This window comes from Muscardinus avellanarius, assembly GCF_963383645.1.
Source record: "Muscardinus avellanarius genome assembly, chromosome: 1".
Taxonomy (NCBI): domain Eukaryota; kingdom Metazoa; phylum Chordata; class Mammalia; order Rodentia; family Gliridae; genus Muscardinus; species Muscardinus avellanarius.
The window spans coordinates 173,361,474-173,377,683 of NC_137786.1; the positions used below are offsets into that span (position 1 = coordinate 173,361,474).

Here is a 16,210-nt window from a genome sequence, read left to right on the forward strand (position 1 = left end):
TTTTGGGGTTTTAGTTGGCTGGGGTTTTTTTAGTTCTATTAAATGGAGACTTTTTTTCAGATAAACATAGGTTGAGAAAGAGACCTGGAAGTGGTCTTTGTCACCCTTTCAAGCAACCAAGAATGGTATGATCAGCTTATCAGTAATGGCTAATAAAATAATGCCATAGCATACTTTGCAGAAGACTAGTGGTGTGCTAATGAAGATCAAAGTTGTTTCTGTTTCTTTCCTGATGTGTTATTGTAGGTGCTGCAAATGCATTGATGGAAAGAAGGCGGGTAAAGAACTTACAGAGAAGCCAAAGTTCATTCTGTCAGTGTTACTGCTGTGGAACTTCGGGTTGTTGATTGTAGATCGTATCCTTGATACTCTATGAACTGCCTTCTTATTTTCATATATGCCAAAGTAAGACTAATTTTTCTATAATGATGATTATTAAAATGTGAGCTTCTTAGCCGGGCGTGGTGGCACACGCTTGTAATCCCCGCGCTTGGGAGGCAGAGACAGGAGGATCGTGCACGTTCGAAGCCAGCCGCGCGGGCTGGCTTAGGAGACCCTGTTCCCAAATAAAAATGTAAAAAAAAAAGTAGATCTGGGAGTGTAGCCCGGAGGTAGAAGGGCTTCCAGGAACCCCAGTACCACCAAAATAAAAAATAAAAAAATGTGAGCTTCTTTTGAAAATAGGAGTGGGATGGGTTAGTAGGCTTCCAAAACTGTGTGTTCTGTTCAATTTTATTGGATTCTGATTGTTAGAGAAGACTTTCTCCCTGAAAAATTAGTAGTGATATGTGAAAAACAGTTAAAACCATTAGTAAAGGGCTGGAGATGTAGTGCAGTGACAGTACTTACCTAGCATGCATAAGGCCCTGGGTTCAATCCCAGTATTGCAAAAAAGAAAAAAAAAGACATACCATCAGTAAAACAATATACTGGTATGTGTGGAGAGAGATTTTAACTATGCCCATTCCTCCTGCTTCATGCTGGCAATTGAACCCAGGGGTGGTGCCACTGACCTACACCCCCAGCCTCTTTTATTATTTATTTTTGCAGTACTAGGGATTGAACCCAGGGGCATTCTAACTCTGAGCTATACCCCTAGCTCTATTTTTTTATTCTTTATTTTGAAACAGGATGTTACTGAGTTGCGAAGGGCCTCACTAAGTAGTTGCTGAGGCTTTCTGTGAACCTCAATCCTCTTGTCTCAGCCTCCCAAATACTAGGATTACAAGCATGCATTACTGTGCCTGGCTTTTATTTTTTTTTTATTTTATTTAGTTGTTTATTTGTCTATGTGGTAATAGGGATTGAACCCAGGGACATTCTATCTCCAAGCTACGCCCTCAGTCAGTCCTATATATATTTTTTATTTATTTTTTTTTTTTGGTGGTACTGGGGTTCCTGGAAGCCCTTCTATCTCCGGACTACACTCCCAGACCTATTTTTACATTTTTATTTGGAAACAGGGTCTCTTAAGCCAGCCCGCGAGGCTGGCTTCGAACCTGCGCGATCCTCCTGTCTCTGCCTCCCAAGCGCGGGGATTACAAGCGTGCGCCACCACGCCCGGCTTATTCTTTATTTTGAAACAGGGTCTCACTGAGTTGCAAAGGTCCTCACTAGGTAGTAACTGAGGCTATCCACAAACTGCAAACCTCTTGTCTCAACCTCCCAAATGCTGGGATTACAAGTGTGCACCACCACACACCCGGCCTGAGTCTCACTCCTTTCTGAGGTTATCCTCAAACATTGATCCTCCTATCTCAGCCTTCTAAGTACTAGAATTACAGGTGTGTGCCACCACACCCCGCTTTTATTTTTTATTTTGTAACAGGATCTCAATAAGGTGCTGAGGGCCTCACCAAGTTACTGAGGTTGGTTACAAACCTGGGCTCCTTCTGTTTCAGCCTCCCAAGTACTAGGAATATGAGCATGTGCCATCATGCCCTGCTTCGACATAAATCTTAGTTGTGTTGTCACTGTAGCTTTAGGGAAAAGAGTAGATGACAGTCTCCAGCCTTTAATTTCCTTGTCTCTAAAGAGGATAATTCTAACTACTTCACAAATTCACTTTTGAGGCCTAGTAAATAAGATTGTGTGTGTACTTCAAACAATGGAGTGTTGCTTGCTAGTAGCTTTCTGTAGCTGTTGACTCCCTTCCTTTCTTACCTCTAATTCTGAAAAGCAAAACAAGCCAGCAGAGCACAGATTTGTACTCCCAGCTACTTGGGAGGCTGTGGCAGGAGGAGCACAAATTTGAGGGCAGTATGGGCAACTTGGTAAGACCCCATCGCAGAATAAAAACTAAAAAGGACTGGAGTTGTGGTTCAGTGGTAGAACACTTGCCTAGCATGCATGAGACTCTTAAATCTGATCTCCAGTACTACAAACAAAACAAAACAAAAAATATTCATTAGCCGGACGTGGTGGCGCACGCTTCTAATCTCAGCATTTGGGAGGCTGAGACAGGAGGGTCCGGTTCACAGACAACCTCAGCTACTTAGTGAGGCCCTTTTGCAACTCATTGAGACCCTGTTTCAAAATAAAGAAAAACAAAAAGGGCTGAGGGTGTAGCTCGGAGGTAGAACGGCCCTGGGTTCCATCCCCGGTACCGCAAAAAAAAAAAAAAAAAAAAAAAAAATTTTTTTCTTGTCCCTTAGATGTTGGGCCTTTAAGGTAGGGAAAGTTTTATTTTTGTTTTAGACATCAACTGTAAACCGGTTGTGGTGACACAGGCCTATAATCCTAGTACTTGGGAGGCTGAGACAGGAGGGCCACGGGGTCAAAGAAAGCCTTAGCAAGTAGACTCTCATCAACCTAGTGATACCCTGTTTCAAATAAAAATAAAAACATAGGGCCAGGGGTGTAGCTTGGAGGTAGAATACCCCTGGGTCCCAACCCCAGCACCACACAAGAAAACATAAATTGTAGTTACACATTTTTCTAGGATTTGGCTTTGTTTATAGAAAACACATTCATGAGAAGGCAAACTAGCACTTATATTTTTGGCTTCATCTGTCAAGAAAGCATTTGCAATCTTTGCACACGGTTGGCTGACACGTCATTATAAATGTGGTCTCCTTGGTTGTTTCTCCTTGACGTCTGTCCAGATATTCATTTCCAGTACAACGGGTTTTTGTTTGGGATGCTGCTGCTCTCCATTGCACGGTTGTTTCAGGTAAGCACGAAGTGCCTAACACGCCTGTAACCCCCGCCACTGAGGAGGCTGACCCTGCAGGGTAGCAAGTTCAAGGCCAGCCTGACAACTTAGGGAGATCCGGTCACCAAAAAAAGGTTAAAGAGGGCTGAACATGTGCTTAGTGGCAGAATGCTCCTGGGTTTAATTCCTAGCATGGCCAAAACACAAAAAAAGGGTGCATAATTCTATTTTTTCCCCTTAAGTTTATTTGTAGTTTGTAAAGACAACATTGTAGTGGATAAATTTACTAAGCCACAGTTCTATCTCCAAGATACACTCCCAGCCTTTATTACTTTATTATTATTATCATTATTATCATTATTATTATTATTATTACTATTATTTTTTGCAGTACTAGGAATTGAACCCAGGGGCATTCTACCTCTGAGCCATATACTCCCCCAGCCCTATTTTTTATCCTTTTTTTTTTTTTTTTTAACAGGGTCTCACTAAGTTAATAGCTGAGGCTGGATGCAAACCTGCTATCCTCCTGTCTCAGCCTCCCAAGTACTGGGATTATAAGCATGTACCACCACGCCCAGCTTTATTTTTTGTTTTTCTTATTTATTTATTTATTTATTCATTCATTTATTTATTTATTTTAATACTGGGGTTAGAACCAAGGGGTATTCTACCTCCAAGTTACACCCCCAGCCCCATTTTTTATTCTTTATTTTGAAACAAGGTCTCACTAAGTTGCAGAGGGCCTCACTAAGTAGGTGAGGCTATCCTCAAACCTGGATCCTCCTGTCTCTACCTCCCAAGTACTGGGTTTACAAGCATGAGCCACCACGCCCGGCTTTATTGTTTACTTTGAAATAGGATCTCACTAAGTTGCTAAGACTGGCCTGGAACAGGCAATCCTCCTGGCTCAGCCTCCCAAGTGCTGAAATTAAAGGCGTGTACCAGTATGCCTGGGTGACCCACTGTTTAGTTTCCAAATGTTACAGAGATTTTTGGGGGGGTATTTTCACATATTGCATATTCTCTTTTGACAGTATTCTTTTTTCATTTTACAAATAAAATTATGTTCTAAGAATTTCTTAGAAATGTAACTTGAGTTTTGTTTGGTGGGTATCATTTCTGTAGAAATGCAAATTTTACATTGTAACAAGCATGATGGTAGTCCTTTATTATCAGAAGTTTCATGCCGGGCGTGGTGGCGCACGCTTGTAATCCCCGCGCTTGGGAGGCAGAGACAGGAGGATCGCGCAGGTTCGAAGCCAGCCGCGCGCGCTGGTTTAGGAGACACTGTTTCCAAAATGAAAATGTAAAAAATAGGTCTGGGAGTGTAGCCCGGATGTAGAAGGGCTTCCAGGAACCCCAGTACCACCAAAAAAAAAAAAAGAAGAAGAAGTTTCATTAATAGTGTAATGAAAAACGACGTTTGCCAACACACCCAGCTTAGTTTTTATTTTTGAAATAGGGTCTCACTAAGTTGCTGAAGCTGGCCACGACCCTTGATCTTCCTGTCAGCCTCCCAAGTAATGAGATTACAAGCGTGTACCACCTCGCCCTGCTTATATCCTCCTTTTACAGAAGAGGAAATCAGAAATTCAGATTTTTTGGCCATTTGTATTTACATTGAATTAGAATCTCTAGAATGAGATTGGGATGTTGGGATCTCCCAAGGAATTTCAGTACACCATCAAGTTTGGGAACCATTGACCAAAGGAAGTCATTGAGCCCTCTTAGCCTTGATTTCTTTAATCCATAAAATTAAATTTACCCCTGGGTTCTTCTTTTGTAATACCTGTCACAGGGATTTTGGAAAGGTCAAATTCAATAATCTGTTTTAAAGACTCTTGTTGCTATAGGTGCTGGGTTTAGCTCTGTGGTAGAAGACTTGCATAACCTGTGCAAGGTTCCGGAATTGATCCCGAGCACCACAAAATAAATAATCAACTATCTAGTCTAGATAAACTTTTCTCTTTTAATCATAAAAAGTCACATACTGCATAGAACACAATTGGTGTTCAATTAGTGATTGTTGGATGGCTGTTAAAATAAACTAAAATTTAATTAAGCTAGACCTTATCTGAATCCTTTGGTTGTTGTTGATTTGGGGTTTGTTTTGTTTTTTTGTTTTCAGTACTGGGGTTTGAACCCAGGTTTGTACCTTTGAATTACACTCCCAGCCCTATTTTATTTTTTATTTGGAAAACGAATCGTCCTGAGTTGCTGTGAGCCTCACTAAGTTGCTGGGGCTGGCCGCTAACCTGCGATCCTCTCGTCTCAGCCTCCCAGGTACTGAGGTTACAGACGTGGGCCACCACACCTGGCTCCCTTTTGTGGGTCAAAAGTTTTGAAATTGGTGAAAAGACACCTAGTAGCATCCCATTCTTTTTCCTTATTATTCCCAAACCTGCCTGTTTTAGACCACATCTGCTAAGAGAAAGAAAAGGAATCTGCCTTTGTGGTCTTTTTGGCAGTTTCTTATTGAACACCTGGACCATTACCACATTTGATCCTTCCAAAGTTTCTGTGAGGTAGGTAGAATTCATACTTCTTTGTAGTTGACCCGGGGGCTTTTGGTTGTTGTTGTTGTTGTTGTTGTTTGTTTTTGTTTTTTTTGTTTGTTTGTTTTTTGGTTTTTGGTTTTTTTGATGGTACTGGGGTTCCTGGAAGTCCTTCTACCTCTGGGCTACACTCCCAGACCTATTTTATATTTTTGAAACAGGGTCTCTTACGCCAGCGCGGCTGGCTTCGAACCTGCGCGATCCTCCTGTCTCTGCCTCCCAAGCGCGGGGATTACAAGCGTGCACCACCACGCCCGGCTTGGTTGTTGTTTTGGGGGTTGTTTTGGATTTTGTTTATCTGTCTGTAGTGGAGATGGAACCCAGGGACACTCAGCACTGAGCTGCGTCCCCAAACTTTCTATCTTTGTTTTTGAGGTGCAGTCTTGTGAAATTGTCTATGTTGGCCTTGAATTTACATTCCTTCTACTTCGGTTTGCAGAGTAGCTGGGATTACAAGTGTGTTTCTTGTGTTATATCTTAATCAGAATATCTGTACTTCTCCTAGGTAGTTTGTTAGGATGAAGTGCTGCTGCCTTCAGCCTGGTAATAATTTACTTGACTCTGTATAACCTTAGCCAAGCGTCGTGGCACATACCTGTAGTGGTAGTCTTAGCTACTTGGTGGGAGGCTGTGGTAGGAGAATCAGTTGAGACCAGCAACATAGCAAGACCGTATCTCAGAAGGGAAAATATTTATTATTTGTTTAATTTTATGTATGTATGTATGTATTTCTATTTTGCAGTTCTAGGGATTGAACCTAAGAGGGTTTTACCTCTGAGCGACCTTCTCAGTCCTTTTACTTTATTTATTTTTGAAGCAGGGTCTTGCTGACTTACCGCATGCTGGCCTTGAACCCGTGATTCTTCTGTCTCAACGTCTAAATGTTTTTTGAGAAGCCAGGTACTATGACCAGCAACATGGCAAGACCCTATTTCAGAAGAGAAAATATTTAATAATTTATTTATTCCTCCTCCATTAATAGCCTTTTTCTGATCCAGGATCCAATCCAGGATACCATGTGATTGAATTTCATTTTCCTTGAACTCTAAAGTAATATTTCCTTTTCAACCTCCTAGAAAAGGCACATGGAAGGAGCATTTCTCTTTGCCGTTCTCCTACACTTCAAGCACATCTTCCTCTATGTAGCACCAGCCTATGGTGTATATTTGCTGCGATCTTATTGTTTCACCACAAGCAAACCAGGCAAGTTTTAGTGATGATGGCACAATCTTTTTTGTTTTCTTCCTTAATCGTATTAACTTAGTGACTTGCTTGATAAGAGAATGTTTTGAAGATATATCTCATTTATCGATCCTATTAGCCCCTTAGCCATCCTCATGCTCTTGCAGCGGTATAAAGATTAACTATGGTTAATCTTGGTTACTATTGGGATAACCAACTATGGATACTTGGTTACTATTGGGTTGTACTTCTCCCAGCTCCTGGCTAACATAAAGTTCCTTTTCTGCAGATGGGTGTGTCCGATGGAACAGCTTCAGCCTTGTTCGCCTTCTTTCCCTGGGATTTACTGTTTTCCTAGTCTCTGCTCTTTCACTGGGTCCTTTCCTAGCCTTGGTAAGCCTTTCTCTCCTCCTCCCCTTTTTGAAGTAGTGTAATACTTGTTTAGAAAAATAAACTCTTTTTTTTTTTTTTTTTTTTTTTGGTGGTACTGGGGTTCCTGGAAGCCCTTCTACCTCCGGGCTACACTCCCAGACCTATTTTTACATTTTTATTTGGAAACAGGGTCTCCTAAGCCAGCGCGCGCGGCTGGCTTCGAACCTACATGATCCTCCTCTCTGCCTCCCAAGCGCGGGGATAACAAGCTTGCGCCACCACACCCGGCTAGAAAAAAAACTCTTAATCCAGATATTTGTGAATAAGAAGCTAGTCCTTTCTTACTGTTACTCTTTTTTGACTCCACAAAGATAGGATATTATTTCAGACATTTTCTAATATGGTACTATAAATTGTTTGTTTATTATGGTGCGGGGGATTGAAACCATGGGAATTCTACCAATGAGCTATAGCCCCAGCCCTATTTTACTACTTTTTTTTAGTTTGAAACAAGGTCTCACTAAGTTGCCGAGGCTGGACACAAATTTGCAATCCTCCTGTTTCAGCTGCCCAAGTACTGGGATTGCAAGTGTGCACCACCATACCCAGCTGTGGTACTGGGAATTAAACCAGGGGCATTCTAGCTCTGAGCTATACCCCAAACCCTATTTTATTTTTGTTTTGAAACAGGGTTTCACTAGGTTGATGAGAGTCTCAGTATTTGCTGAGGCTGTTTTCAAACCTGTGATCCTCCTATTTCAGCCTTCCAAGTACTGGAATTACAGGTGTGTGCCACCATGCCCAGCTTATATATGTTAACTGTATATTACCACACAGAGAATTGATCCTCATTATTTGTGAATTTTATTTATTTATTTTATTTATTTATTTTTGGTACTAGGAATGGAACCCAGAGGCATTGTACCTCCGAGCTACGCCCCTAGTCCTATTTTTTTAGTCTTTTATTTTTTGAAACAGGTCTCACTGAATTGTGAAAGTGCCTCGCTAAGTAGCTAAGGCTGTCCTCAAACCATGATCCTTGGGTCTCCACCTCTTTGGATTCTTTTTTTTTTTTTTTTTTTTTTTGTACTGGGGATTAAAATCAGGGCATTCTATCACCAAGCTACACCCCCAGCCCATTTAAAAAAAATTTTTGTGTGATGAAACAGGATCTAGCTATGTTGCTGAGAGTCTTATTACATTGCTAAGCATCTCCTTGAACCTGCAATCCTCCTGTGTTAGCCTCCCAAGTATTGGATTATAGGAGTATGCCATCATATCTAGTTTATTTGTGGCTTCTGTATTTCCAAATTTACCTACTTACTAAAATTTACTTCTAAACCCCAAAATCAGTAATTTTAGTCTTTCACAGACAGCAAACATTTCAAAGTACCTAGAATGTGACAGATGTTTAAATTTTTTTTCCTCTTCATACCCCACTATGAAATCAGTTTTTTATTTTTTATTTTATTCATTTATTTATTTTTGGTGGTACTAGGGGTGGAACCCAGAGACTTTCTACCTCTGGGCTATACTCCCAGACCTTTTTTTATATTTTATTTGGAAACAGGGACTCACTAAGTTGCTTAGAGTCTCACTAAGTAGCTGAGGCTGGCTTCGAACCCGTGCAATCCTCCTGTCTCAGCCTCCCAAGCACAGGGATTACAAGTGTGTGCCACCACGCCCGGCTCAGTTTTTTAGTTTTTGTGGTACTGGAATTTGAGCGCAGAGGCATTCTACCTCCAAGCTACACCCCAGCCCCATTATTTGTTTATTTATTTATAAACAATGTCTCACTGGGTTGATGAGTCTCACCAGTTGCTGAGACTGTCCTTGAACCTGCAATTCTCCTATCTGAGCTTCCCAAGTACTGGGATTATAAGTGTGTGTCACCATGCCCAGTTTGAAATCATTTTTAATTCCTACAAAAGTTATAAAGCATTATATCTTTCCCCTTCATCCCAGTAGACTTGAATGGACTGCATTCTGAAATCTCTTTTGCACCTTATAAATTCTTTCATTATTAGGCTAGACATGGTGGTACCCACTTGTAATCTCAGTACTTGGGAGCTGAGACAGGAGGGTTGCAGGTTCGAAGACAACCTCAGCAACGTACTGAGACTCTCAACAACCTAGGGAAACCCTGTTTCAAAATAAAAAATAAAAATAGATCTGGGGGTGTAGCTCGGAAGTAGAATGCTCCTGGGTTCAATCCTCCATACCATGAGAGAGAGAGAGAGAGAGAGAGAGAGAGAGAGAGAAGAAGAAGAAGAAGAAGAAGAAGAAGAAGAAGGAGGAGGAGGAGGAGGAGGAGGAGGAGGCGGCGGCGGCGAAGGAGGAGGCGGAGGAGGAGGAGAAGGACGAGGAGGAGGAGGAGGAGGAAGAGAGCGCGCGCGCAAGCGAGCACTCTCATAAAACCACTTAAAGCAACAAAGCTCAGATCCCAGATCTCATAACTTTCTACACACAATGCCAGAGACAGTATTTCAATTCTGCTTTTGAATTTGGGGGGGAAATGATAACTGTTTAATCAATTTCATTTCTCTTTTCAACAGAACCAGCTGCCTCAAGTCTTTTCCCGACTCTTTCCTTTCAAGAGGGGCCTCTGCCATGCGTACTGGGCTCCAAACTTCTGGGCATTGTACAATGCTTTGGACAAAGTGCTGTCTGTCATTGGTAATGGTAGCAAGCCTTTTCACTTAGGCTATGAGTGTTGAAAGGAATGGGCACAGGACAAATGGCGAAACCTGCTTGTGTTGTGGTGTGACTGAATCGTCAGCTTCCTGCCCTGCGTTTCAGCTCTTAGGATGAGCAGGGGAGAGTTCTTGGGACTGCGGCATTAACGCATGAACAGATCGCATCCCTTCCCAAAGCTCCTTGTGGCGAGGAAGTGTGGGTCCTTTCCTTGAGGAAAAACACAATACGTAGACACTTTTTAAAGGTGATTTAGGCCTAAGTAAAATGTTATTCAGCAGTTAACCCTACCTTTAAACTTGTGAAGAAGCAAGAAAAAAAATGTATAAGTTGTGACTCTGGATACTAAACTAGGAAGGAAAATGATGAAAAGCCTAGGCTATGATTTTTTTTTTTTTTTTTTTATGAATTGAGGTCTTACTACTATGTTGCCTGGACTGGTATTGAACTCATGGGTTCAAGTGATCTCCTGCCTCAGCCTCCTGAGCACTGGAACTATAGGCGTGTGCCACTGTGCCCAGACTAGGTTACACTTTTTTCTTTTTCTTTTTTGTTTCTTTTCTTGTGTGTGTGGTACTGTGGATTGAACCCAGGGGCATTCTGTCTCTGAGCTACACCCCCAGCTCTATTTTATTATTTATTTATTTATTTATTTATTTATTTATTTATTTATTTATTTTATGATACTGAGGGTGGAACCCAGGGGCTTTTTATCCCCAGGCTATACTCCCAGACCTATTTTATACTTTATTTGGAAACAGGGTCTCACTAAGTTGCTGAGAGCCTCACTAAGTAGCTGAGGCTGGCTTCATACCTTATCCTCCTGTCTCAGCTTCCCAAGCATTGGGATTATAAGCATGCGCCGTCATGCCCAGCTATTTTTTATTTTATTTATTTATTTATTTTGGTGGTGCTGGGGTTCCTGGAAACCCCTTCTACCTCTGGGCTATACTCCCAGACCTATTTTTTTACTTTTTAAAATTTGGAAACAGGGTCTCTTAAGCCAGCATGGCTGGCTTCGAACCTGCGTGATTCTCCTGTCTCCACCTCCCAAGCGCAGGGCTTACAAGCATTTGCCACCATGCCAGCTACTTTTTATTTTGAAACAGGGTCACACTAAATTGCAGAGGGACTTGCTATCTCAGCCTCCCAAGTACTGGGATTATAAGTGTGCACCACCACGCCTGGTTTAGTCTATACTTTTATTTATTTATTTATTTATTTATTTATTCATTCATTTATTTTTGTGGTACTGGGGTTCGCGGAAGCCCTTCTACCTCCGAGCTATACTCCCAGACCTATTTTTGCATTTTTATTTGGAAACAGGGTCTCCTAAGCCAGCGCTTGCGGCTGGCTTCGAACCTGCGCGATCCTCCTGTTTCTGCCTCCCAAGCGCAGGGATTACAAGCATGCGCCACCACTCCCGGCTAGGCTATACTTTTGAAGTTTGTGTTCTAATAAAAACTAATGTGTGCTTTGAGATGGTTCTCTTAAAACTTGCTGTGGTCAGGCATGGTGGCAAATGCTTATAATCCCAGAACTTGGGAGGAGTATCACAGGTTCTTGCCAGCCTCAACAGTTTAGCAAGGCCCTCAGCAACTTAGTGAGACCCTGTTTCAAAATAAAAAATAAAAAGGACTGGAGTGTAGTTCAGATGTAGAATGCCCCTGGGTTTAGTCTCCAGTACCACAAAAATAAAATAAAAGCCAGGCGTGGTGGAACACACTTGTAATCCTAGTGCTTGCTAGGTTTACAACCTAGTACTCTCTACGTTGCTGAGAGCTTAGTTAAGTTGATGAGGCTGGCTTTGAACCTGCAACCCTCCTGTCTCAGCCTCCCAAGTACTGAGATTATAGCATGCAACACCACACCCATTTATTTATTTATTTATTTAGGAGGTCTAGAGATGGAACCCAGGGGCATTCCACCTCCGAGCTACATCCCATGCCCTATTTTTTTATTTTTAAATATTTTATTTGGAAACAGGGTCTCACTAAGTTGCTGAAAGCCTCACTAAGTAGCTGAGGCTGTCCACAAACTGTGATCCTCCTGTCTCAGCCTCCCAAATGCTGGGATTATAAGCGTGCACCACCACGCCCGACTTTTTATTATTTTAATTAATCATTTATTAATTTATTTTTGGTGGTACTACGGATTGAATCAAATGGCATTTTGCCTCTGAACTACACCCCCTATTTTATTTTTTATTTTGAAACAGGATCTTGCTAGATGGCTGAGAGCCTCAGTATATTCCTCGGCTGTCATGGAACCTGAGATCATCCTTTCTCCGCCTCCCAAGTCCTGGGATCACAGGCCTGTGCTGCCACGCCCAGCTCCCCCAACTGTGTGTGTGTTTGTGCGTGTGGGTTCCTGGGGATTGAATCCAGGGGTATTCTACCTCCAAGCTACACCCCGAGCCTTACTTTGATTTTTATGTATATATGTATGTATTTATTTTTGTGCATCTGATATTGGAGATTGAGCCCCTGGGGGCATTCTATCTTTGAACTACACCCTCCAGCCCTATTTTATTTTTATTTTTATTGTGAAACAGGGTCTTGCTAAGCTGATGAGAGTCTCTACTTGCTAAGGCTGTCCTTGAACCTGTGATCCTTCTGTCTCAGCCTCCCAAATACTAGGATTACAGGCATGCACCACCATACCTGGCTTATTTTTTATTTTGAAGCAAGATCTCACTAAATTGTGGAGGGTCTTTCTGAGGCTGGCCAGGAATCTGTGATCCTCCTCTCTCAACTGCCCAAGTGCTGGGATCATAAGCATGCACCACCACACCCAGCTTTTATTTATATTTCAAAATGGTCTTGCAGCTATGCATGGTGGCACACACTTGTAATCTCTGTACTCGGGAGGCTGAGACAAGAGGATTGCAGCCAGCCTCAGCATCTTAATGAGGCTATCTGCAACTTAGTGAGACCCCGATTCCAAATAAAAGAATAAAATAGGACTGGGAGTATAGCTTGGAGGTTGAATGTCCCTGGGTTGATTCCCCAGAACAAGGAAGGAAGGAAGGAAGGAAGGAAGGAAGGAAGGAAGGAAGGAAGGAAGGAAGGAAGGAAGAAGAAAGGGAGGGAGGGAGGGACGGAGGGGAAGAGAGAAGGAAAGAAAGAAAAGAAAGAAACTCGGTCCCGCCAGTTTGATAAGAGTCTCACTACTTGCTGAGGCTATCCTGGAACCTGCAGTCCTCCTGTCTCAGCCTCCCATGCACTGGGATTACAACTATGTGCAACCACGCCCAGCTCCAACCCTTTTTGAGATTGGGTCCCCTGGGTTTAATCCTTAATATGGGGGGTGGGTGTGAAAGCAGATTACCGTTCACACACTGCCTGCACATAAGGTTATTGTAGGCTGCACAAATTCTCCATTCCAATACAAACAAATGTTTTATGGATATAATCTTTGTGTGTGTATGGTGCTGGGGACTGAACCTAGAGGTATTCTACCTCTGAGATATATCCCCCAGCCCTATCTTTTATCTTTTTATTTAAAAACAGGACCTCACTAAATTACTGAGGCTTGGCTGTAAACCTGCCATCCTCTTGTCTCAGCCTCCCAAGTACATGGTTTACAGGCGCGCACCACCACGCCTGGCTAGAGATTCTAATCTTAAAGCCAAAGGCATCCTGCCGGAGTTGGGATACTCCCCATGTGAATTCATGAAACCTCACTTTGAGCAGTAATAAGATTTAGTCGCTTATCTTTTTCCCAAGGAAATGATTGGTAAATTATGGAATCCCACTGAAACACATTTTTTTTAAAGTCCACTTACTCTGCAGGTGTGGAATTGAAACTTCTTGATCCCAACAAGATCCCCAAGGCCTCGATGACGAGCGGTTTGGTTCAGCAGTTCCAGCATACAGTCCTGCCCTCGGTGACTCCCCTGGCCACGCTCATCTGCACTCTGCTCGCCATCCTGGTGAGAACTCAGCGGGTGGCTTTCGTTTCTTGGGTGCCTCTGCTTTTCTTTCGTGCGGCTGAATGGACTTCACTTTTCAAGCTTTCACACTGCAGGATGGATTCCATGAATCCATGCAGACTGAAGCATTTCCTAGCAGTTCTTAGAGTGGCTGTGAACATGGTAAGGAAAGCTCTGTGAGAGACTCCTGCCAGCGGCTGTTAGACCATCTGGTGAGGAAAAAAGAAAGCCCAGAGCTGATGAGACATGAGCTGTGGGGGGAAATGAAATCTGTGTGACAGGAACGTCCAGATTTTATTTTATTTTTCTCATCTTTGGCTAAATGATCAAAATTCCAAATATGCCCGGATGGCATGGATATTTTGTCTTAATGGTGATGAGTTGTGAGACTCAACAATGGCTCTTCACAAATCTGTTAAGAGTCTGCTGTGAAGCCAGGCATGGTGGCACACACCTGTAATCCCAGTACTTGAGAGGCTGAAACGGGAGGATTGCAGGTTCAAGGCCAGCCTCAGCAACTTAACGAGGCCCTGTTTCAAAATAAAAAATAAAAAGGGCTGGGAGCATAACCTAGAAATAGGAGATCCCTGAGTTGGATCCCTAGTACTAAACACACACACAAAAATATATCTGCAGCCGGGCGTGGTGGTGCACGCTCGTAATCCCAGCATTCGGGAGGCTGAGACAGGAGGATCGCGGTTCGCGGACAGCCTCAGCTACTTAGTGAGGCCCTCTGCAACTCAGTGAGACCCAGTTTCAAAATAAAGAATAAAAAATAGGGCAGGGGGTGTAGCTCAGAGATCGAATGCTCCCAAGTTCCTTCCCCAGACCCGCAAAAAATAAAAAAAATAAATAAAAAAAATAATAAATATGGCAGGGGATGTAGCTCAGAGGTCAAATGTCTCTGGATTCCATACCCAGACCCGCAAAAAAAAAAAAAAAAAAATGTGTCTACTGTGAGTCAGATGCTGCTAGAGCATTCATTGTTAGTGATTATAGTGACATCAGTTTTGTGATGTAATTTTAATAAGATTCAATGCAAACTGGGCGTGGTGGTACACGCTTGTAATCCCAGCATTTGGGAGGCTGAAACAGGATGATTGTGGTTCACGGCCAGCCTCGACTACTTAGTGAGGCCCTTTGCAACTCATTGAGACCCTGTTTCAAAATAAAGAATAAAAAATTGGGAGCCGGGCATGGTGGCGCAACGCTTGTAATCCCAGGATTTGGGAGGCTGAGACCGGAGGTATCGCAGTTTGAGGACAGCCTCAGCTACTTAGTGAGGCCCTCTGCAACTCAGTGAGACCCTGTTTCAAAATAAAGAATACAAAATTGGGCAGGGGGTGTAGCTCGGAGGCTAAATGCCTCTGGGTTTCACCCCGAGACCCGCAAAAAAAAAAAAAAAAAATTGGAGGATGTAGCTCGGAGGCAGAATGCCCCTGGGTTCCATCCCCCGTACCAAGAAAAAAAAAAAAAAAACAGATTCAGTGTCAACAGCTCGATCCTGTTGATAATTGATAATTACACTCAGCTTTGTGTTTCTTTCTTTCTTTCTTTTTTGATACTGAGGATTGAACCCAGGAGCTTTCTACCTCCGAGCTACACCTCTAGCCCTATTTTTTATTTTTACTTTGAAACAGAGTCTCACTAGGTTTTGAGTCTTTCTACTTGCTGAGTCTGTCCTTGAACCTTATGATCCTCCTGTCTCAGCCTCCCAAGTCCTAGAATTACAGGTGTGTGCCACCATGTCCAGCTAATTTGAGTTTCCAAATGATCCAGATGTTCTGGCAAGACCCATGACTCCACTTGATTAGGTGGCACTGCTGCCAGGGTGTGACGAGGCTCCGCAGCCTACCTGCTCTCCTGTGTTAACTCAAGTGACTTTTTTCTTTTCTTTTTTTTGTGGTATGAGGATGGAACCCAGGGATCTTCTACCTCCGGGCTATACCCTCAGACCTATTTTATATTTTTATTTGGAAACAGATCTCACTAACTTGTTGAGAGCCTCACTAAGCTGCTGAGGCATGCTCCTAACCTGCGATCCTCCTGTTTCAGCCTCCCAAGTATTGGGATTACAAGCGGTGTGCCACCATGCCTAGCACTTTTTTCTAAAACCTCAGCTCTGGAAGCTGTATAGAGAATGCAATTGTTTTATTATAAATTATACTATAGCCCATACATCTAGGTGTTTGTTGAATATGGTAAAATCTTATTTCCTAGCCCCAAAATATTTATGAACTTTTGAGGTCTGAACTAATAGATTCAGTGTTGTTATACTATATATTCTAGAATTTAAGTGTGTGTGTGTGCGTGTGT

The 16,210-nt window shown here is 42.6% G+C and overlaps 1 protein-coding gene across 3 annotated transcripts in view; it reads left to right on the top strand.

Moving 5' to 3' along the window:
• ALG8 (ALG8 alpha-1,3-glucosyltransferase) overlaps nt 1-16,210 on the top strand; it is a gene marked incomplete at both ends in the record, with an annotated part of 36,544 nt that overhangs the window by 10,054 nt on the left and 10,280 nt on the right. For 2 of the 3 annotated variants that reach the window (XM_080695060.1, XM_080695062.1), the window contains 6 exons: nt 247-356; nt 3,105-3,172; nt 6,789-6,915; nt 7,184-7,287; nt 9,822-9,942; nt 13,755-13,894. In XM_080695060.1, coding sequence (XP_080551186.1) covers nt 247-356; nt 3,105-3,172; nt 6,789-6,915; nt 7,184-7,287; nt 9,822-9,942; nt 13,755-13,894 — 670 coding nt within the window. The remainder of the gene's footprint in view (nt 1-246; nt 357-3,104; nt 3,173-6,788; nt 6,916-7,183; nt 7,288-9,821; nt 9,943-13,754; nt 13,895-16,210) is intronic. The other variant, XM_080695061.1, reaches the window with a different exon arrangement.